The following is a 23,366-nucleotide window of genomic DNA, read 5'->3' as shown; positions in this document are numbered from 1 at the left end:
GATGTCTTCAGTTTGCTTTCTGTTCACTGAACCCAGAATTTGAAAAACAGATGGCATTTTCAGGTAGTTACTGTCATTTATCCATACAAGCATCTTTCCAATGAGAGTTTGCTAGCATAAGAAAGGTACACCCACCTTGGCGAAGTCCTGTAATTTGGACATACTCTACGGACTTGGTAGGACAGCCATATCTGTGTGTTCCAGTCTCATGAAATGCCCGGCCCACAAGGCTGCTCCAATTCCAGACAGAATTCTAAATTCAGATCTTTTTTCTTTTTCTTTTTTTTTTTTTCTTTTTTGACAAATTGTTGTTTCAAAATAAATCAATCAATAAATCTGCAATCTATTCACAATACTGCAAAGAAATGATTATAACGAATGAGCCCAGTATTTTAGTTTTAACTTTTGAGGAGTCAGTGAACGCTCACTCAAGAAACCTTGTTAACATCTCCCTTTCTTCCACCGATCTGATATTAAGTCCAATTGTCAAAATAAAATGTCTCAAACAGGAATAAAACCATTAAGCACAATTTGTGCTTAATGACACCTCAGTAACACCTCAGAAAGTTTTATCTTAATAAATTGAAGCATTTAGCTTCAATTTTATCCTCAATTAAATCTTCAAAATGTAATCACAACACTGAATACCCTGTTCCCTCCCCACGAAGTTAGCAGACTTCTTGAAATTCACACTTATGAGCCTTCAGCATCTAGCTCTTTAGAAGAAAAAAAGATAAAACATTGGCGGAGAAGTACAAGACTCCATTTTAGAACATGGCTGTATTTACTAAGGGAGAAGTATGTGGTTCTAATTTAATTACAGTCATCACTAAATGCCAAAGTTTCATTTCTCACTGGAATACATGTATACCGAAAACATGGAGTTAAGAACGTACTGCTACAGGATTCACTTAGCAGCTCACCTGCAGTAAACATGTCAGTGGAACTCTGTGCCTTTCTGTAGCTCCACTGACTGACGTCAGATCAGAACATACTACTCAATAAGGGAGTTTAAATTAGTATGATTATTTCAGTTTGCAGTAGGACACCTGAAATCTGGTTCAGTTGGAATTTTCTAGAAAAAATGTATTGTAAAGGGAAAACAGTAATTCATTTAATGGCTTAATAAATGAATATAAACAACTTAATTCCATGGAAGGTGTTTTTTGTTTTGTTTTGTTTTGTTTTTCTCCTAGATTTAGCAGAAGTCAGCAGGTTTTGACAAAAGATGCAAATTTCAGTACAGCAAATTTTACTTATTTTTTCTGGATGTAGGCTTACTACCTTAACTGAAACAATCCAGGGGCTTAGTCATTTGTAGGATTAATACAAAAATATGTACCACACGTTCACTGTTTCTCTTGGAAGCATGGAATGGTACTATGCAGCTGGTCTTCCTGAAGGCAATTCCTGCTTTATATTCTCATATTCTACAAATTTCTGTGCAATATCATGTTGCTCTCCTCCCCTTCCTCCAAAAGAAACCCAGCACAGATAAAATAAATAAATAAATCAGCTTTTATCCTCCCAGTGGAGCTGGTGAATTATTTAGCCAATAGATTACTTGCTGAAAACATAACTTGGGTCAAGCCTGATACTTCACAATCAGATGTGAATTTAACACAAATAATTTTGACTTAGTATCACTTTAGAGGAATTTTCCTAAGCCTAGTAAAGGTAAACAACCATACCCTTTTATCTCATTTCTGTTATCCCAGCAGCCCAAAGATACAAAGTTAAGACTTAAATCTTTACTTCAATACGTAGGAAACTACAGGTTCTACTTCAGGTCAGCCATGAGTGGGAAAGCACAAACCATCATGTTCTCAATCATCTGAGTTAGTTTACTTTCACTAGAATATTTTAAATGATCTTTCTGGCAAGAATAACATTAGATTATGCCTAAATACTTCCACTTCTGAGGCTAGTGCATAAACCACATTTGAGGTGGTTTGTCCCTCACTGCTCATCTTCCCTCATTTATTTCATTAAAGCATTAATAAAAGAAATTGAAAAACATTTTATGTATATTATTTTTTGTCCCTGAAGTGAAACAGCTCTTAACTTGCAAATTCCTAACTTGTACCCCAAAAATCACAACCATTGGTAACCCAGTAATACACAAGATCCTGGTCTCTGTACTCAAGTGTTCTCTCTACCACTTGCTTTTTTGTAAGCAGGTTCTTAACGTTTTGTGTCCAACTGAAAGCTTACACAAATACTTTCCAGCTGTTTTACATAATGAGTCCCAGGAAATGCAATCCCCACTTTGAAGGCTGCAGCATATGCACAGTGACACCAGAATCCCTCCCTCCCCAAGAGTAACACAGTCCTCTATGCAAATCCCTCTCCCAGAAGGAAAGGAGGTGACAAGTCTAGAGGCTATTCTATTAGTTTGGATGGCAGATATAAGAATAACCACAACACAACTAAATAAATAACAAAGTAAATTTTACAGATAGAGTTTATAGAGCATGTGGTAATGCTAATTCATACTAGTATTAGCATTATTCTGAATAAAATATCATATCAGTTATATTACATTTCTCAGTTATGTTTCTGCCTTAGGCAGAGATTGAATGTGATGTTCAGACAAAGAGGCATGGATTTTTACAATGCATTCCGTTTTTGTCCAAGAGCAGAACTTTCTATTTACTGGCTTTCATACAGCTTCATATTGCATATTATATTACATACAAGTGGTCTGTCTTCAGGTTGAACTATACGCTTTTGACAAGCCATCCATTCCCCCGGGTAAATCTGAAAATATGGTCTGTCACTCATACAGAAACTGGGAATATAGCAGGGATTTGAGTATTTTACTACTATGAGATACAAAACGTACACTTGATGTTTCAGCTTTTAAGCTGACATGTTTTGTCCTGAAAGTAAATGTTAACGTTGTATGTACTTATATCAGTGTACCAGGAGTTGGCCACAAGAAGATAGGCAGATGAACCAGAGAAGTCCTATTAACATCAGTGACTATTTCTGATTTCATCTTAACTAGTACAAAGATCTATTAGCACAAAATGATTGCTTCTTTGATAGCTGAGCATTTAAAACTATACAACAGCCCATTTTCACAGGATCCTGACAACAGGTTTTACTTGCTTGAGCTCTGAAATAACGCTAAGAGTCAAAACAGTCAAAACCATGCCTGTCTTGTGGCAGGCAGTCCCTTTTTGTCCACCAGGCTCCATGTGAAACAGCTTCATTCCAAAAGTTGTCTAGGGATACTAGGATAACATGCCTAAGTTAACACACATCAACTATCATTTCACAGTTTCCAGTTCGTTTAAATTAACAAATGGCACAATAAGAAGACCTAATTTTGGTTTGTATAACACATAAAGAAGCAAGACATTACTTTTTACAGTGCTTCTGAGAAAGCACTGGAAGGGTTAACAGATAAATTTATTCTGAACAAGTACTTTGTTACATTAATGTGTGAGAAAATGGTTGATCATCTAATCCAACTTTAAAACTTCTCTATGTTTTTCTAATTAGATGACAGAAAAACTACAATAAAAATTAAACTGAAAAAGTTTTCAACCTACAGAAGAGGCATAATTTTACAATTTAAATACATCAATCAAGTAAACCTTACATATTTCAGGAGAAGCTAATTATTTTATTCTAGAAACAAAATGATGAAGCATTAATGAGGCTTCTCCAAAAATGCTTTACAGCATCTAACACACTGCTCGTAAACAGTTTCAAAGTCCTTTTCATTCCCCTAGAAAAAAAAAAAAAAGAGGAAAAAGAATGTAAGTATACTAATACCATCTCAAACAAAAACATTTTGCAAGCTGGTTTTCTGTTGTCAGTAATGGCAAATAACTTGAATTAAGGAACAAGAACAGTACAAATACATGGTAATAGTTGTAGCATGTTTCCTCCCTAATTTGAGCTACCAGTGTCTCAGGAATTTCCATAGCTGAACGCTCTTTGTACTCAGGAGCCCTGGATGATCTTTCCTTCATGTTTTTTTTTTTTCCCCATTCAATTTTGAAGCCCTTATAAGATTTATTTTTTTTTTTCTTCTTTACATTCACAGTATCCTGTCATGTTGAGTTTCACAGTTAAACAAAGCACCATGTGGAAACAAATACCTCTTTTTGTTTTGAACACGTCTCCTACAAACCCATTTGACGTTCTCTACTTCTTGTGTAATGAATAGCAATTCCTTACTGGTACCTTCTTCCATTAATACCAGTTTTACAGAACCCCACTACATCTTTTTCCACTTCTCTGTCCTAAACTGAAGGATACTAATCTAATTGATTGCTCTTGGCTAATATTATTCAACATCTTTGACTACCCCATATCTTTGTCTCTGTTTTTCCTAATTATGTTATCTTTGCAAGGACACTGACCATGGAGAGCTTCACTTAATATTCAAAATACAGGTGCATTATGAACTTAAATAATTTCTGTAATAATAAAGATGGTTTCCTTTCATATTTCAGTAGTTTATATTGGTTTGTTAATTCTTTAAAAAACAAAAAACATTTGGCTTTGCATATTATCAGATTAAACATTATAAGAAAACTGCGGGATCTAGCAAGGTTATGTACTATACATACAGGATTTTTAATCAAGCTAACCAGAGAAATTCTTACATAGTATGGATCTTCAATAATAAGTTGTTTCTGTGGATCATATGTCCCAAGTAGTTCAATTTTGGCCTTGCAGTCTTTAACCTGGTTGCTTTTCCTTTTCAGATCTCTGGAGAAAAAAAAAAAAAAGTAAATGTTATCAATTTCTCTTCAGAATTTGTTGGTATTAGATATTAATGTTTCTAGAGAACACAGGAAAATAATATCCTTCTGAACTCAGTTAATTCTGTCGACTTTCTATGCTGCTCCTTTTTTTTCCTTCTTTTTTTCTTTTTCTTTTTTTTTTTTAATTGAGAATCAAGGGCATATGTAAATTTAGTTCAGAGTATAAGAAAACAGGCACTTAACTCAAGGCTTAACAGAAGCTTTTAGCAGTAAGTTTATCACCTTCTTCCTCAAATAATTCATTTAGTATTTTCAATGTCCACCTTTAGCTCACATTGAATAACAATAATGAAGATTATCTACATATTTTTTTTCAAAATTGAGGAAGCTTCCTTCATGGGTTAAAAATTTTCTTAATTGGTATGTTGCAAGGTCTTTTGATGCTGCCTCTAACTCCTGTGAAGTCCTTCTACAGTTAGTTAGCAGAGAACAATAAATTCATTAGATGTCTTCCCTTTGACATATTTTAACATTTTAGCAATCATCACATCTTTTACATTGCCTCCCATTGACAGAGCATATTTTTTTTGAACCAGTCTTTTCCCCATATACTTACAAACAGCCATCCATCACCCCAAATGCAGTTAAAATGCACCTCTCATCACCTTCAGATTAAAAGATGCTAAGTACCATGATTCTGACAAACAGCTGGAACATGTTAAGTTCTTTTAACTTATCTATATATCTCTATACCAAATCATCATTTTACTTACTCAGTGTTGAAAAAGTTTAAAGTGGTTTGCAATTGGTAATAAGAAATAATTCTCTGCAGAATATTCTTTCTAATAGTTAAGTACTGAGCAGGGCTTCCGAAAGCACAGACTGTATTTCTAAATTTCATACAGTCCTATGGATGAGATGCATATATCAAGTATAACATTCCCTTTAATAGAATGCAAAGTACACTACAACTGACAGTACTTTTTATAGTTCATAGGAAAAAAAATATACATACTTAGTCATAAGCATAATCAGTTTCAAGAACTTAATTTCTGATTTATTAATTCTAATTAATGAAGAAATTAATTTCATAGCTTTTAGATAGACAAAACAGCAGTGAGACTACAATACTGCTTTTCTATAAATAAAAGTCAGGACTCTATCAGGTAAGAAGTTATTGCTTGAATTTATAGATTTATAAAAAAAAAAAAAAAAAGAAAAGAAAAGAAAGGCAGCCCTCTGCATGTTGACAACATTTTTATTTTTAGAGGACAAGAAGGATGTTTGAAGACTGTCATCTTATACATCCACCCAATTACAGTCATTTGCTTCAAGTCTTTTGGCATACCACCTAATGAACAGGAGGGGGCCAAGTGGCTCTGGTACTACAGAAAAAGAGATGTTCCTTATCTCCCTTTTCTGATATGACAGGCACTCACTCCATCAGCACCTGGAACCAGCTACAAACATGTATTCCTGGGACAATGGCTGAATTAGATTCACATTTAAGATGAAACTTAGAAGTGTGGCAGTAGCAAAACCCCTAATTCTGTCATAGTTGTTATGTTTTGTCTGCTTTACAGCTCATATATAAATGAAAACTTACTTTGGTATTAACAATTTAAGAATGTGAATGAAACTACAGTAAGCAGTCACCTCTTCGCCTGATGCACTGTAATCAAGCCAAGTTTTAGTGCACGGCATCCGTGAATAAAAGGCATAACAGAGGTCACTCAAAACATTCTGGAAAATTCAACAAATGATACTTCCTTCAGAAAAGAGGTTCTGGTTCTTAAAGTCTTTAAGTGTTACTAATACGGTTTTCTTTCTTTGTTTTATTAGGTTTACAGTTTATAGTCTTTAAAAACACTTAGACTTGCGATTATTAAAACTCTCTTCCTTAATCCTAATCATAAATACGTATGTAATTAAGTAGAAATTTTGCTAATGACATCTAAATTATCTAGGCATCTACTTCACCTAATCTTTCTTAAACTCAACTCATCTCAAAGATGCACTTAATTAAAACCATGGGAAACAGCAGCAAACAACAAGATTTCCCCCAGCTAACGACTTAAATTATTACTGAGCTCGCTATTTCCATTAAAATAAAAAGAGCGGGGGGAAGGGAGGCACACGTATTTAATCCCTTGCAGGTTTTTGGTGTCTTTTAGATCCTATGTAATCAGAAAACCAGATCACTTGGATCAAAAGACAGCGTCCTTGTTCTTAACTACACAGGCATCAGCTACACTTGTGTAACACAAAGCATACTAAACTTCCTTTTCCTTAATCTTGACTGGCATGTATAACACTAATTAAACACTGAATTTTAGCTCATTAAACATATAAGAAATGAAGAATCCCTCTATTGCAGTATCATTACAATACCCCCCAAAACAAGACAAGCTAAATAGTAAAACATGACATCTTCAAAGTGACTTGTGAGCTAGCACTACAAGCAATCCAAATTAATTTGTTCCATTTATTCATACATTACCTTAGATTGCTTTCATCCATGCAAAGTATATAATCAAAGCTCTGGAAATCATCTTTGGTAATCTAGAATTAAAAACATATGTTTTAGCCTACAAACTATGATTATAAAAAAGAGGAAAAAGTATTTTCAAGTTTCGTAGTTCTGATTTATTAAAAAAGACACATAAGGAGTGAAACTGCACATCCTTCATCAACTTGTACAATAGTTGAAGGTATTTTAAATCCGCCATGATTATTTATCCATTTCTACAAGTTTTCCCACACAAAAGTGGGTTAGCTATTTTACTGATACTTTGATAATCAGGAAGAATAAATGGAATAAAATCTATGAGTTCACATTAAAGACTGCATTTCACGCATATTCCTAGGTGTAGTATTGTAATGAAAAAACTTTGAAAGTTTCTTCAGTACAAGCTTTTCTGGCAGGTGTCTGGGAAGAATGGGCTAGAGAAATGAAGAAGCAAGAGAACAGACATATTATCCTATAAGCTACTAATTTATAAAAATATTTACATATTTGAAAAAATAGCAAAGTGCTTATTTGTGTGTAAACAGCAAATTAAGTGCTGCTGCATAATAGGGCATAAGAAAAGACTTTCAGAAATTATCGCTAGACTAGGCCTTAAATGAAACATTTCACACCAAGAGAACTGGATGAGGGGCAAAAGGGAGGAGCATTTGAAAAGAAAGGGTTAATAGTGAAAACTAATGCAGACTTGTTTATTACCACAGTAAAAATATTTGCTGTATTCATGCTGTGCCTTTGACCTAAGAAAATATTTTTACAGTAGAAATAGCTCTGTTTTCCTGGCAACTCTAACAGAATCTCTACAAGCTTCTTCTGGTTGCTCTACACAGCTAAACAGTGCCCCTGTGAAAACTAAGTTGGCATAGATTTATTTGTAGTGCAGACACAGACAAAAATTACAAAAAGCAAAAGATCAAAGGTAAAACACACCTGCCACACTTCGCAATCTTTGTATACTTTGAGAACATGACAGTTACTACCCTATGAATCAGCACTAACACTGATCCAAATGCTGTCCTAATAACAGGATTACTACTGGTTAGCTTGTGCTCTTCCATAGATACGAGATACAAAAAGCATAATTCAGTAAATACTGATGAAGATATTCCTCAAAACTACAGAAAATTGGTATTTGTGGGGAAGGACCTGAACAGGCAGTAAAAATAAATGTACGTTTTTGAGAAGTAGCGGCAAGCTCAAGCAGTCAACTACACAGAAAAAGTGTGTAGTATCCAAAAAAAAACCAAAACATATAACCATTATTAAAGACCATCAGTGGAGAAACACATGATCATTCCAATTTGTCTGTTAAGCATTTGCCTTTATTTTCAGAAGGGTAATCTCTTTTCTCTGCCTTAAAAAAAAAAAAAAAAAAGGAGAGATGCAGTAGTCTTCAAATTTATCCAACTATGAAACAATGTTTAATACAACCTTCCTCTAATCTCAGTTTCACAATTAAGGCAAATGCTCGATATGAGTCATACTGAAATCAATTTTGACCTCAGCATGAATGGAAGCGAAACTGATGAATTCATATCTCTTTTGTGCACGAAGACTACGAGCTTAGAGAATTTCAATGGGTGTATAAACAGACAGCAATGTACCATCAACTAAAATGTTAGCATTTTATATATACATATATATATTTATACTGCATTTTTTATTTAAAGTTTGATCGAACAATCAGTATGATGAACATCACCTATGTAGGATGTAACCAGTTTAACACTCTATCTTATATAAATCATTCTTTTGGTAGCTATTGGATTAAAAGAAGAGATACAATCCATAATTATGATAATTATGCACAAAATTACATGAAGGAAAGTGCTTTTCACTGGGTAAGTTTCCCACAAGAACGAAGAGGATAATTGTAGGAGGTAGTCATCTTACGACAGTATTTGGAGATGAGAGAAGAAAAATCCCTCCTTTCTATTTCTGCAGCTCCTAGGTTAAATCTTTCTCAATCTGTTCTGAAGCAGCATAATCATACACAAAATTCTATCCTTGAGTTTGTGTCTACAAGTAAAACAAATACACTTCTGCTTGTACTAACCTGACCATTCTGCAAAGCCATACTTTACGCTGTTGAGTCCCTCTCTTTCTGGAGGTACTACAAGACCACGTCAGCTCTACCCATTTTGGAGTATCAGCAGAGACTATTTGACAGAAGTTTGAAAAAAATACTGGATTTACATAGTTAACATCAGTGCAAAACGAACAGTTACTTGCAGTTCAGGGACTCAATTTTTGTATTTTTGCTTTTTAATAAAAGAAGCTGGTTGTGCTGGGATGATTTTACACAAATTTTCATCCTGTTATTCTTTCTATTTATTGTCTCATTCTTTTTAATTTTCCTTCCTTGCATATTTAACGTTTCTCTTCTACTTCAGAAATCTTTTCATTTGCCAGACATATAAACAAATAACTTCATTAAGGTGTTTTCATTCCCTCTCCTCAGAGTTCTTTCAAGGCAAGAGGATCAGATGTTTTTGGATGCTTTGCTGTGCCTTAAGTGCCCACAAACTGGTCTAGTAATACCCAAGGACAGTTCTCAAGTTTCCAAGTCTCATCTTTTAAGAATACAAACACGTTGCACTACTGTGACTGAAACACTGAGTGATTAGTTTGAGTACCATTTCGCTTGCATAATGATAAACAACGCTGTTTGTAAGCACTAATAAATAACAACTCCAGAACCAGAAAAAGATCACAACATCAGGCCTTTCCTACTAATTATTCTAATAGCAAAACATTAAAAATCTGGAATGGTATTATGCTCAGTCCTGTTTGCATTATTACATAACAGAGATTAGCATCAGCAAAGGTCAGCAGAGAGCAATTGACTAATGAGGGAATTTATTTTAAAAAGTTGAAGAACTAACCATGCACTCCTTGAAAGTGAAGAAAGTAAATATGACCTCAGGAAGGTCTGGTAAAATTCAGAAGGGATCAGAAAAGAAAGACAATAACAAGACTACTTGATCGTTTTGTCAGTAGATGAAGTAGTCACATAAAGTCGAGCTAAGTAAAGGTGAAGTCCTAAAGGAATATCTTGTATCCAGAGAACAGTTAACTCAAGTAAGTTATGTGCATTTATTTGAGTGTCTGAATGATTTAAATAGATGCAGGCGCGTTTATTTTCCATCTCTCTGGAGTGCCACACGGAACTAAACTTTTTGTTAATGAAAACTGGGATGAGCTTTGGTAAAACAGAGGATTTCACTAAGGAAAAAAATCATCTCTGATTTAAGAATGTTTCAAGGGTATGTTTTCCTCTGAAGTCACCACCAACTGTACTATCTATCCTGGGTTTGAGTGCCTTAGTATAAAGATATTCACGAAAGAACAGAATCTTTTTATGATGGGTAAACAGGCATTCTGCTTCTTTTTGGACCTGCTACAATGCAACTTCTCGCTGAAAGAAGCATCACAGATGCTTCTAAGTGCACTAAGTCCACTTTTTAATATTATTCAAAAATGTTTCATAAAAATGCCGATCATACTAAACACCCAAATGTAGGATTTTTCTTTAACAGAAAAGCTGCTCCAATACTTCTTAGTTATAGTTCCAATGAAACTTAACAAGAAATTCACTAACCTCAACTGCAAGTGTTAGGCCACTTGGGAGTCCTTTAAGAAACTGCACATAGTATTTATTATCTGATGCTTAACCACGCACTGGTCAAATGACTTCTGTGATGTAATGGTTAGCACTAAAGAAAGCATGGGTATGAACAAGAAAGAAAATATACTCTCTTCTACCTGCCGTGCTTTATGTGCTGTCTCAATGCCATGATTTCTTAGACAGCTTAAAGCCCTTGCATCTGGGGAGCGCCCCACGTTCCAGTCTGAAACGGCAGCACTGTCTGTCATCCACTGTAAGAACAAAACAAATACATATACACATTTAAAGAAAATTAAAGTACAGTACCTGCCTGGCAATATGATTCATGGTAATGCCATGCTTCTTCATGCAAGTCTGTCCTCGATAGTCAGGAGGGTTTCCTATTTCATAGGCAGATGTTGCTGCACTGTCTATCCTCCACTACAGAAAAACAAATTTACATTTTTATGTTTCCTTTCACACTGCTTATATTTGTACTAACTGGCTACAAGACTGTTATTTCAAAGGCAAGAACAGGAATAAACAGCTTACCTTATTTTCAACTTTTTCATCAGTTACAAGTTTTCTAAAAACTGCTTCAGCTATTGGAGATCGACAAATGTTTCCTATAGAAACAGGAGATTAAAGTAAAATTTAAGATGATTAAAAACAAAAAAAAATCAATAACTGTGTGGATTTGTCAGCACAGATCAGATGAAAGACTTTTATTTACTTGGGTAGAATGTGGATTGCTGATGTTATTGTAACTCAGATTCTGCAAGAGTGGAAACATAATATCCATTAGTCTCTTGAAACACGTATTATTATATGAAAACATACAACTTGTTAAAATAAATAGGAGGAGTATTGTGTAAGCACATTTCTCTTTTCTCCTCCTTCACAGAGGTTCTGTGATCACAGAAGACAAAAGGCAGGCAAAATTACAAAATTTAAATGACAGCAAAGTTCTTCCACACTGGCAAATTTCAACTAATGCATTACTGGAGAATCTATAAATATTTGCCTCAAATATTTACATTACTACCCACCTGTTAACAGAAACCTTTTGGACAATTCCAAAATACAACCACCACCAGGATGGAACCAAACTACTGAAACGGCTGAACGCATAGTAGAAATCCTCCTGACCACTGATGAGAAGTCACTTCAGGTCAAACTGAATCCTCAACAAAAGCAGCTTCCAAATATTAATTCCACCCCCAACTCCTCACCCCCAAAAGAGAAGTCAATGAAACAAGTTCTCAACAAACTTCAGGAAAAGATTTTTTTTTCTTTCTTTTTCGTCCAAAATACAGAGGATTAGTAATGAAAGGTAACATGGCAAAGCTGAAGTACTGTCAGTCAGCCTAAGGTGCCTGTACTAATTTCAGAAATAGAAACTCAGTCTTGCCTTCCAGTGGCAACCAGTTACACCAGCCAGTTGATCTGACCTTATTTTCAGAAACTATTTCAACAATGAAGTAGTGCCCAATAATAAAATAATTATACTACTAATAAAAATACTTAAAAAACGAAATAATAGGTCCAAAGTATTTCTGCTCTATTTTGAAGCTGTATGTAGCTGGGTTAACCACTTCCCAAACCTGCATGCAAAAACAGTCTTTGAAAAAAGAAAAACATCTCAATAAATAAATAAATAAACCTATTCAACTTTACTTGAACTTCCTATCCTTTCATCCTTTCATATGAGAAACTAGATGCATATTTATAGTTGATACATTATCCACATCCACAATAAATCATACAAACTTCCACTTTCCATCAAAGAATATGATAGTCCATAGTTCATTCATAGCTGAATTCTGATCAATGAAGTATGAAATAACAAGTGGTAGCACTCAATTCTATACCTTAAAAAAAATAATAATACAAAGATCAGTTCTGCTACTGATTAAATTCCTTCCAAATTTCAAACAGTAAAAAAAAAAAAAAAATTTTTAAAAAAATGCCCACAAATGGAACTAAACTGCTGACACCAAAAGACTTACAGATCAAGCACTCAGCAAAATACCAAGGTGGATATTTCACTACTAAAGAGGAAGAAGCTGCTTTGACCTCCAGGTCATAATTAAATAACTTGTTGTCAGTCATGCCAACTATTAAAAAAAGTAGGTGGGAAGTAAAACTACAAAGCTTTAGAGTACACCAAAATGATAGAATGAATTAAATTAATTTTGATGGCAAATCTTTTTCCAGGGGAAAACATACTATTTCCTTTACTTGAACTAGCTTATTCCAAGCAAGGAAACTAAACTGGTCTTGAAAGAAAAATAAAACAGTTAAAATTTGTTTGCATTTATAAAGTGAGAACAGAGATTAATATTTATTATAAAAATGATAAAGAATGTGGTAGGTTATAGAAATAAAAACCACTTAATTTAATTGAATGAATTAAGCATTAAATTATAATTTTAAGAGGAATGGAACATGGCAACATCCAGCTTAAGACAGAAAAGAACCGTTGTAGTCAGCAAGTCCAATCCTCTGATACTGCAGGCATATACGGCACCACATCTCTTATAAACACATTAGGCTCTCTTTTAAAAGCATCATCTATCTTAAAAGGCTGCTCCAGAAACTCATTTCCTGCAGTAGCCAGAACCTTTCCAATCCCCACTTAATATTTATACTTGGAAGTCAATGCTCATTTGGTCTTGGTTAACATCACTCTGTAGCTTAAAAACTTTCCTTCCCTTCAACAGATACAAAGCTCTTGTCAAGCACAGTTGTGCTAATCTAAACAAACTGAGCTCCTGGCCTCCTTTTGAAATTAATTTACCCTTATCTAATTGCTCCTGTTAAGCCAAATTTAAACAAATAAATTCAATAATTTTGAATTCCCAAACACTGGCAAATAAAACCAATGATATTCCAGGATTCTTTTTTTCTTTTTCTTTTTTAATCAATTTGGTCCACTAAATAAATAAATAAATAAATAAAAAGTCCCCAAATATTTACTTAGTCCTTTTGAAAACAACCTAAGACAACTTCTGTGATCACATCTGCTTCCTTCACGAGTATCAAATTTGGGGTCATACTACCCACTTCTAATCTGCCCATTCCCTCTTTTGCTCCGTTGCTTCCAAACTATTACATTCTGCTTCCATTACACCAGCTGTTGGGGACATTCAGTTCTTCCTGTATGTTATTTTTCCTTTGTATGAATTTTACCATGTAACTGTGCATGATCAGTAAATTTAATTACTATGCTTAATATTTCAGTAATTCCAGAATTTCAGAATGATACTTTTGAAATAAAATCTTCACAGATTTTTCTGTTTAACCTTCTCCTTTATCTGACTTGAATCACCTTCTGACTTGTTCCAAATCATTTTCACTCTTCTATAATGTGCTCACAACTTAAAATAAATGTCTGAATATCTTTGATCATACCACATCAGGTATCACCACGAATGGCAACACAAACATTGATTACATATATAACTACCATACTTCTAGCAATGCCTAGGAACTGAAGTCACATAATTTATTAAATATTTGTAACTTAATTTGTAATTTAAAAATTTATGTCTTCCATGACAACACATTCCAGGTATTACCAGAGGTATTAATTAACACTGCTGCAGAATCATTGTCACCATTCAAGTGTATTCACAGGGACTATGGACAGAATCCCAGAACTGACTTAACAGCTCTCTTCTCCTTATATTCTGCAGTATTATTTTCATCCTAACAAATTATTTTTATCTGTGATACTCCTTGTGACATTACAGCTCATCCCGTCTTTAACGTTACTGTGACACATGCAAACTGCAACTCTTATTTCTTATAGTCATCGCCCCTTTCCCACAGGATAACTTCTATCCATTTATATTCAGTTTTGCAACCCACTGTTGTCTCTTCAGTCTTCACTGAGGTTCTTTGCACATGCTCCATATTTCCTAAGCTAAGGTTTGACTGTCATAATTGTGGAACAAAAGGAAAAATTTCACAAAGATTCAAAGGAGGACTACCTTCCTCCTTGGACTTAAAACATATTTTCCTTATATGTTATCTACTGCTTCCTTAGCATTGATTTTATCAATCTTCTCCTCCTCTGGTATTCCTTTTTCCTTCACTGATCAGTCTCCTTCTAACTGATCTAATCATGCTTTCTTTATGTATAAGGTAATGGTATTGAAGTTCTCTGAATCTCTATCTCCTCCCTTCATTTTTTAGATTTCCATCTCTTCATATAGGATCCAAGGTACCCAGAAAGAGCCTTCCCATTGAAATAAATCCTATAAACATCAAATATAATGATTCAAGGGTGAAAGACAAACTTCAATTACAGAATCAGTACCGAAACTGTTGCCTGCTTTTACAAAGCCATGCTTTCCCACTCATTTCCCAAGGACAAGACTTCTACTGCCTATTACCCAGCCAGCTCAGTTTTTGAGTTCTTCCAGTCCATGATTTAATCTTTGGTCTATTCCTGTACAGAAATAGAAACATCACTTCTCCCATCAGGAAAGACAACTTGACTGCATTTCAAGCTCAGGCCTGTTGGTCGTCTCTACAAAACTGCCAATCTTATCATCTACTCTCTCAATCTGTTTTGTATCGTCATTGTTCCTTATTCCGCTCTCTAACTCTTTCACATTCTTTGTCTTCCCCAAATGTGAACAGATGCTCTTCTCTTCTGTTACAAACAGCAGATGGAATAACAAAGGAAGAAGTTTTACTAGCTTTCATCCTCCCACATTTAAAAACCCACTTTCAATTCCATGTGTAGTCAGTTCATCTAAGTCATTATCATACTACTTCCTAATGTAATTTGCATTGTCCAATAACTTACCATCAGGCCTCCCTCAGCAGCAAGTGTTCAAAACTTCCCTACTCCATGCCATCACGTACTCAAATCATGGTTCCCAGTCATATCACCGTATCTTCTCTGCAGTCAAGCCTGTCTGCAGACACTACTGGATTGTTATGCTTTCTTTTCACAGCAAGCTAAAAGCTCCTCAGTAAAAATAAGTTCTCGATGCATAAGCACCCACCCGCAACAATCTGACTCCTATTTTTAGGCATACACCATAATCTTATTTTCCTATTCTAAGATGGCTTTTATGACCATGCCTTCAACTCTCTAGTTCTCCTGTATCATTCTGAAACAGATTAAACAAGACACTGCATTCAAACAGCTATCTTACCACAGAAGTAAGGTATTTTCCTTACCATTTTCCTCTCTACCATTCTCTTCTTGATCCAAAAATTGTATTAGTTCTTTTTGTCAGCTCACTGAGAACCCTCATGAAAGCAGCTGTTTAGGACCTCTTTGATGTCTTACCAAAGCTACTGCTTTCTCATTGGCTATATTTAAAAGTATATATTGGGTTGTGACAACTGAATCAGGAAACTCAAACCTTTTTGTGAGAAGTGTCGTTTCCTCATACCCAATAAATTCATTGTCATTTTAGAAAAGATGTTATGCAATTTTGGATGGCAGCATTCATACTCAATGAATGCTCATTCATACAACAAACACCAACTTCTTTTTTTTTTGTCAACTTTTGGACACTCCCCATATCACTTTGCTGAACCATTTGTCTAGCAACTACTCCTCCATGCATGGACACCAACTTCTGGTCTAAGATACCCATACAGCTTGTTATGTTATAGTGGACAAGTCACAAAGAGCATAACTTATATAACATGGCATCATATTAAGTTCATTTCTAGAGCTCAATCATTAATTAGATGAGCTACGTAAGTGTAAAAAGAGAAAATTGCTTTCTGGTCCACCTCCAATGTTAATTCTTTGCTTTAAATGAAAAAAAATATATATTTCCAGGTGCCTTTTCATATTCTGTAATTAAATATGCTGCTGGATCCTCCATCTATTTCTTAGTGATGAGGAACTCTTATCATTAATGTAATTATGCACATTAACTAGATTATATTTTGTTGTGTAATATCTGTTTACCTCATTACAAACAAAGAATAGAGTAAATGGATATTTTAATAACAGGTTTCTTTCAAAATAATGTAGAAAGAAAATATAATTTTTCATGAAGGCTTGTACTTTTGGGGATTTGCTCTTGCTGAATGTGGGAGAACATCTGAACTAATACACTTCATTAATTAGCAAGGAATATTACAGGTAAAGTCAGTTCAAGACATCTACTCAACAGTCTTTTCAGCAATAAACATAGGTTATTCTAATTGAAAGTTGGGGGGGAACAACTATTAAGACATAATCATTGCTTTTCAAGACTAATTAAAAATATTAAGCAAACTTTTTGGAGGAAGAAGACAGAAGTTGCCTTAACTGAAATACCTATTTGACCACAAAAAATAAGAGCCTTTTGTGTCTATTAGCTTGTATGTTACATGCCACATACCATTAGATTGTATTTTTTATAACCCTGTAACAGAAAAGAGGAAATTTCAAAGATATTTGCAACATTTATTTTTCAAAATTTCATCTTGTAAACATCAGCCCTTTTTAATTTGTTCATTCTTTCCTCAAATGTAGGATCATAGATCACTCTACACCTAAATTATCTTCTGTCAATGATGGCTGCTCAGAGTCCCAAGTGGATTGTCTCAACGTGTTACAGTGCAAATCACCATCGTGGCCTTATAGACCTGTCTATACATAGGAATTGTTTTATAAAGACTACCACTGCCCTTAGAACATACTGCATGCATGTTAACATGATGTTTTTATACAGAGATATTTATACAGAGATATTTATGTAGGCCACTGGCTCCCAAACATACACCAACTGATAATTCCTTATCTAAAGGATGTTTTTCCCGAAGTTACGACTACAGCTTGCTTTTACAGTAAGGTAAATATCAAAACATATTTTACTAAACTAAACTTGTTTTGCTGTTTGACTAATCCCGATTTCTCCTGTTACAACAGCAAAAAAGCACTTAGCAAAAATAACTAAATAATTAAATAAATAATATTAGCTAATAGTTTTGTAATGAAACTGGCAAAATGCCAAGGATTCACAGGGATGAAATTCGAGCATATAAGTAAGACTATAAAAGCTAGGTGGCAGACAATATCAAAAGCCCTACTAGATCAGAGCTGCGAGCCCTCCAGCCTGTTATCTCTGAGAGAGAGCGGACGTTTTGGGGAAGTATGTACCCAGGAAGGTGCATGGCCACGTAACCCCTGCGGTCGGGTTGGCATTTTGTGCTTGTGAGGAAGCAGAAGATTGCTGTGCTGGTTGGGAACCAACTGTCCTGAGCTTCTGGAAAGCCTCCAAACCCTTTCTGATCCCTCCACAGTCGTTTCCATGACTTCTCACGAAATGAGATTCAGAACTAAACACACGCCACACGCTTTAATTTTCTTTTAACCTGCTGCCTGCCTCTCCATTTAGGCAGCTCTTCAAAACAAAAACAACAACAACAACAAAAAAGAAGACTTTATTATTTTCAGTTCTTTCCACGATGGCCAGAACTGCACAGACCCATGTCCGCCCCCCACCACGCTCCTCGTACCTCAGGCCCCACCGTGTCTCCCCGGCTTCGCGCCGACCCTATCGCCTACTCCAGCGGCCCCCTTACCCCCGATCCCTGTCCCCGATCCCTGTTCCCGACCCCTGCACCCGATCCCAGATCGCCGACCCCAGCCGCCCGCCCCGCTCACCCAGGCACACGAACAGCACGGACTTCACCTCCCCCGACGCCATCTTCTCCGCTGGGGAGGAGGAAGGAGGCGGGGGAGGGGGGGCCTCGCTATCTGTCGCGCCACCTCGCTTTACGACTACAGCCGGCCTCGTTTTTTGCCTGATTTGAGAGAAAACAGAGGGAAAAAAATAATAATAATAAAGTCAAACCGTGAAAACAAAAAAAAACACGCGCTGGGGGAGGCGGGAGGGCACGGCCCGCCCGCTGGCGGCGGCAGGCGGGCGGTGGGCGGCCGCCCCGGCCCCGCCCGCCTCACCTGGGGCAGGTGAGCGGCTCCGCGGGGCCGCCCCGGCTGCGGCGCTGAGGAGAGCGGCGGGGCTGAGGCTGAGGCTGAGGCTGAGGCGTCCCGGGCGGGCAGGAGTGAGTATCCCGGGGGGTCCCGGTGTCAGGGGGCTGCCGACACTGGGGTTGGTCTGACAGCCCCGGAGGGGGTGGATTCTCCCTGTAGCCTCCTCGGTAGAGGGGTTCGGGAAGCGCCTGGTGCGGTGTTGTTCCTGCTGGGCTGGTGGTGGAGCGCAAAGGCACGGCTGAAATGCCTCCAGTCCTGTGAGGAGCTGCTGAGGGAACTGGGGTTGTTTAGTCTGGAGGAGAGGAAGCTCAGGGAAGACCTTGGTGCTCTCTATAGCTACCTGAAAGGAAGGTGTGGGGAGCTGGGCGTTGGCCTCTTCTCACAGGTAGCCAGTGATAGGACTAGAGGGAATGGCTGCAAGTTGCACCAGGGGAGGTTCAGGTTGGAAATGAGGAGACATTTCTGCTCAGAAAAAGCAGTCAGGCACTGGGACGGGTTGCCCAGGGAAGTGGTGGAGAACATCCCTGGGGATGTTCAAGGAAAGGTTGGACCTGGTGCTTAGGGACACGGCTTAGTGGGTGACATTGGTGGTAGGGGGATGGTTGGACCTGATGATCTTGGAGGTCTTTTCCAACCTTTATGATTCTGTTATTCCTCTAAGGGGCCCTGAGGCCACAGGGGCTGTGGTATGGCCTCAGGTGTGTCCTCTTTGAGGGGAGCAGGGTGAGGAGAGCCAGCCACATAATTCTTCCATTTCAGTTGTCTGAAGCCTTTATTCACGCTTTCCATTGAGTGAGGTGTCTGGAGGTGTCAACATTGGAAAAGAGATACCTCCCGTCTACCTTTCTGTGTGTTTGTGGACCGGGGAAGTGTGGGACAGTATATAGAAGCAAGCACTTGAGACTAGATGATCTCTGTGGGTCCTTTCCGACTGAGCTATTCCAAAAACAATTCTGGATTTCATGTAAAACCCACTGTATGAACACACACCAAGTGTGTAACACGTAGGTGTGCCTAGCTCTGAAGCATGGTTCTGCATTCCCAGCCGTCAGCAGCAGGACAGTCACGGTCTCCACGTGGTCCAGTCAATGCTAACTTCAGACCTTTGAAGTGAGCTGGAACGAAGTTCCCTGTTGTTCTTTGGCTTGTATCAGTGTTCCTCACCGCTAGGAGTTACTATCTCTGACATAAGCTGTCTATACTTAGCTTTTTAACACATCCTGTACATTGTTTTCAAAGAGCCTGTCATGCCAGGGCACTATGAAGCGTAAACTCTGTCACTCAGCTGGATAGAAACACTACTGTAAGCAAGACAGTGCAGGAGCTTAGCTAAGCCAGGGCTCTTTGAATGCTTTAGTAATACATGTCAAGCACTTGTCATGTTGTTTTGTTTGCTTTTTAAAGCCATTCTTTATTCCTTGCTTCTTGTGTGATTATTGTAGAAACTATTCATATTCATTGTGGGAATTAATAACTTGTTATTGATCTGTGTGCCTAGGGATATGTATGGGAAGAGGAAATGAGGGACAGAATGATGCCCATAGTTTTACTGATAGAAGCGCCTTCCACAAGAAGTAGCAGGAGTCTGTATTTTGTTAAGGTGCCCAAATACATGTTTTTCTCATAGGTTACTACTGTAGCATATGGGATTATTGGGCACATGGGAGTTGTAGTCGGCCACATTCTTGTTTTCTCTGTGCTTCTGTCCCCGGTGAGAAGAACAGGATGGGTTTTAGGGTTTTGTTCTCAAAAGCACAGCTTTGTTTTAGTTAAAGCTTTGTTGCATACTTGCTTATCTCCTGGGATTGCCTGGAAGCTTATTCTTTGTGATTAAAATAGAGTTAGCCAACCAAAGCTGGGATTCAGGTATGGGGGTAGGGGGAAAATCCCAATCAAAATTTAACATGGCATACCAAGTCTTGTATTTAACATGAGAGATGGGCAGAACTGAATTCCTAGCTCTGGTTTAGCTTTGGTCATGCTACTTGTTTTGCTTGGTGGGCAGCACCCCAACCCCTTTGGTACTGACTGTTTACACATCAAACATATTACAATCAGTGTATGTGAAGACTTGCCAACAGGGCTTCAGCTAGACAGTTTCCTAAGGCTTGGGTGGCTTGGTGGTTAGGCGTGGTGGCGTGTTTTGCACAAAAGCCTGCAATTCTTGTTGAAGAAAAAAAAAGAGTTCTCTTTTCAGCCTCAGGCAGCCTTCAAGGTAGCTGTCTTTGGTGCTTGTTGAAGAGCATCCCAGTGCTGTTTTCTGACTGTCTTTGTACAAATTGAATGCCAATCATTTCTTTGTCATCTGAAAGCTGCTGCTTATCATGTCCTGGTCTGCTTCACCCTCATTTGATGGTGGTAGAATTATTTTACTTATGTATTACTGACGACTAAATTCAATGTTATTTTAACGCTTTAGGTGGAACACAGTTCTTCTCCTGATCTTTCTCAACACCTGATCCTTGTGGAAATTCTCACATTAAAGGCTTGACTTGGTGTTGCAATGCTCATACAGTGTCTAGCTTTAGTGGCTAGAATTGATATTTCTTTGTTGGTGCTAAATTTGAGCAAATATTATGTGTTCGGTCACTCTAAGAAGGGTGTCTTGTGTACCAACTTTAGTTGGAATAGGTATTGGCAGATTATTTATTAGCCTAACATCAATCCTGAATGATAATACTGAAATATACTACTGTGGATCCAGATGAGTTATAGAAGAGAATCTGCATGAACTCTATACTATGTAGGTGCTGTGCATTTTCTTCATATTTCAATGACTTACAGGTTTAGGTGACATTGTCTCATATTTCATGTCTAAGCATTTAGCCTGTTAAAACCACATTATAAAACACACACTCCTCCAGTAGTTCTATTCTCCTGAGGTGAGAAATCATCCTTGTTGTAATAGACCTAGTAGTGAAGACACATTTGTCATACTGACTTGTGATTTTTTTTTGCCTTCATTTTCCCTCTTATATTTTTATCTGCTTGCCTTAATCAAACATTTGAAATATTTAAATCTTTCTTTTTTTTTTCTTTTTATAATGGTACTTTTTTATTTTTTTTGTGACCATTGTGCATCTCAGAAGTAAAAACTTAAGTCTGATGTAACCTGTCATCTTTGTTCTGCTTATTCACTTTTAGTACCACACTGAATATTACCTGGCAGCTCACAAAGCTTTTGTATTGATTGTATTTACTGGTAACAGCTTATTCAAATGTAGCGAGAGCTGTATTCCTTGTGAGAGAATAATACAGTTAATTTATTGGTTTAGGTTGGATATTAGGAAGAACTTCTTTACTGAGAGGGTTGTGAGGCATTGGAATGGGCTGCCCAGGAAGTGGTGGAGTCACCATCCCTGGAGGTCTTTAAAAGACGTTTAGGTGTAGAGCTTAGTGATATGGTTTAGTGGAGGACTTGTTAGTGTTAGGTCAGAGGTTGGACTTGGTGATTTTGAAGGTCTCTTCCAAACCAGATGGTTCTGTGTATTTTGATTTCTTCCCCATACCCTTTTCATTTATCTAAGCCTAGTGCCAAGCCTACAGCTCATTTGTAAAACTCTGAACTTAGGATTTTTGCATTCTTGCCATTACTAAATGTTATGGGGATTTCTGAAGATTTCTAGCTACGGGCGTTCTTCTGCTGTACCTCCCACGGGGTTGAAGAGATGTCTTAAGTGTGTTTCAAAACAAATCAACTGATTCACCTGTGCCTCATGTGTTTCATGTATCACTCAGTGACTATTCATGTATCACAATTCCTTAGAAATAAGGAGGCATCGCCTCATTGAAGCATCTTGTGTATACGAAGTAAACACGTTTTTCTTTAAAGCCTCTCGTCCAGCTATGTCACTATGATAATAACCATATATAATCTGTCTCACATCACAGATCTGGTTCATCCTCCTATGAGATGAGAGGGGATTAGGGATGCTCCAAACTGACTTTGGTACCAAAACTGCTGGTAACCAAACTCGTCAAAAGCTTTTGATAATGTGGGTGGCTGTGTATTATAGGTGTTTGGGTTTGACTGTTGTTTTTTCTTTTTGATTGTTTTCACATTTCTTGACTCTTCTCAAGGAAATAGTTTGAAGTTGAATTGATGACTGATAACATACGAAGTGGTACGTTTTGTGTTTGGATTAGTGAAGTCCTTTCCTCTTGGAGAAAAGTAATAAAAAAATACACACACAGTGAAACCATGGGTGTGATTTTTGTGTGCGTGCTTTTTTAGCGTTAACAAAGTGGAGATTTTATAGGGAGAGGGGGGAAAAAAAAAAAGCTCCTGTGCTCTAGGAGTGCATACGTAACTGATAGCCAAGCCTGAAAAGGGAGATTGTCAGCACTAGCAGGTATCTCTGACCAACAACCTTGTATTCTTTTGGCCATGATGATGCTAACATAACTAGCATTTAAATACTTTTACCACGTTTCATACCAGTTTGTTCAGCTAGCCTGTGCAGAGGCTAAGCTTATTGTTGGATGTGTTCTTGTATGCAATTACTGCGTTTCCAATACATCTTGCCTTGCTTTCAGAAAGGT

At 37.1% G+C, this 23,366-nt stretch overlaps 2 protein-coding genes across 4 annotated transcripts in view; one reads left to right on the top strand and one right to left on the bottom strand.

Moving 5' to 3' along the window:
* Window positions 1-3,366: 3,366 nt before the first annotated feature.
* Window positions 3,367-19,094, bottom strand: ACP1 (acid phosphatase 1). Of its 2 annotated transcripts, XM_084516015.1 has the most exons (7): window positions 18,792-19,094; window positions 18,495-18,634; window positions 11,414-11,487; window positions 11,020-11,133; window positions 7,228-7,289; window positions 4,626-4,731; window positions 3,367-3,739 (listed from the first exon to the last, which is right to left on the bottom strand). In XM_084516015.1, exons 2-7 carry the CDS (start codon window positions 18,535-18,537, stop codon window positions 3,662-3,664), a joined length of 477 nt encoding a protein of 158 aa, XP_084372141.1. In that variant the 5' UTR covers window positions 18,538-18,634; window positions 18,792-19,094; the 3' UTR covers window positions 3,367-3,661. The 2 variants fall into 2 exon arrangements, with proteins under 2 accessions (XP_084372141.1, XP_084372140.1); XM_084516014.1 differs by lacking the exons at window positions 11,020-11,133; window positions 18,792-19,094 and adding an exon at window positions 11,189-11,302 and having other exon boundaries at window positions 18,495-18,651.
* SH3YL1 (SH3 and SYLF domain containing 1) overlaps window positions 18,767-23,366 on the top strand; it is a 46,040-nt gene continuing 41,440 nt past the window's right edge. For both annotated transcript variants that reach the window (XM_084516010.1, XM_084516009.1), the window contains exon 1: window positions 18,767-18,895. In XM_084516010.1, coding sequence (XP_084372136.1) covers window position 18,895 — 1 coding nt within the window. In that variant the 5' untranslated portion in view covers window positions 18,767-18,894. The remainder of the gene's footprint in view (window positions 18,896-23,366) is intronic.

The sequence above is a fragment of the Aythya ferina genome, assembly GCF_964211825.1.
Source record: "Aythya ferina genome assembly, chromosome: 3".
NCBI lineage: Eukaryota > Metazoa > Chordata > Aves > Anseriformes > Anatidae > Aythya > Aythya ferina.
Note: the sequence above shows the minus strand (reverse complement) of the source record. Positions and strands in the feature narration are given on the sequence as shown.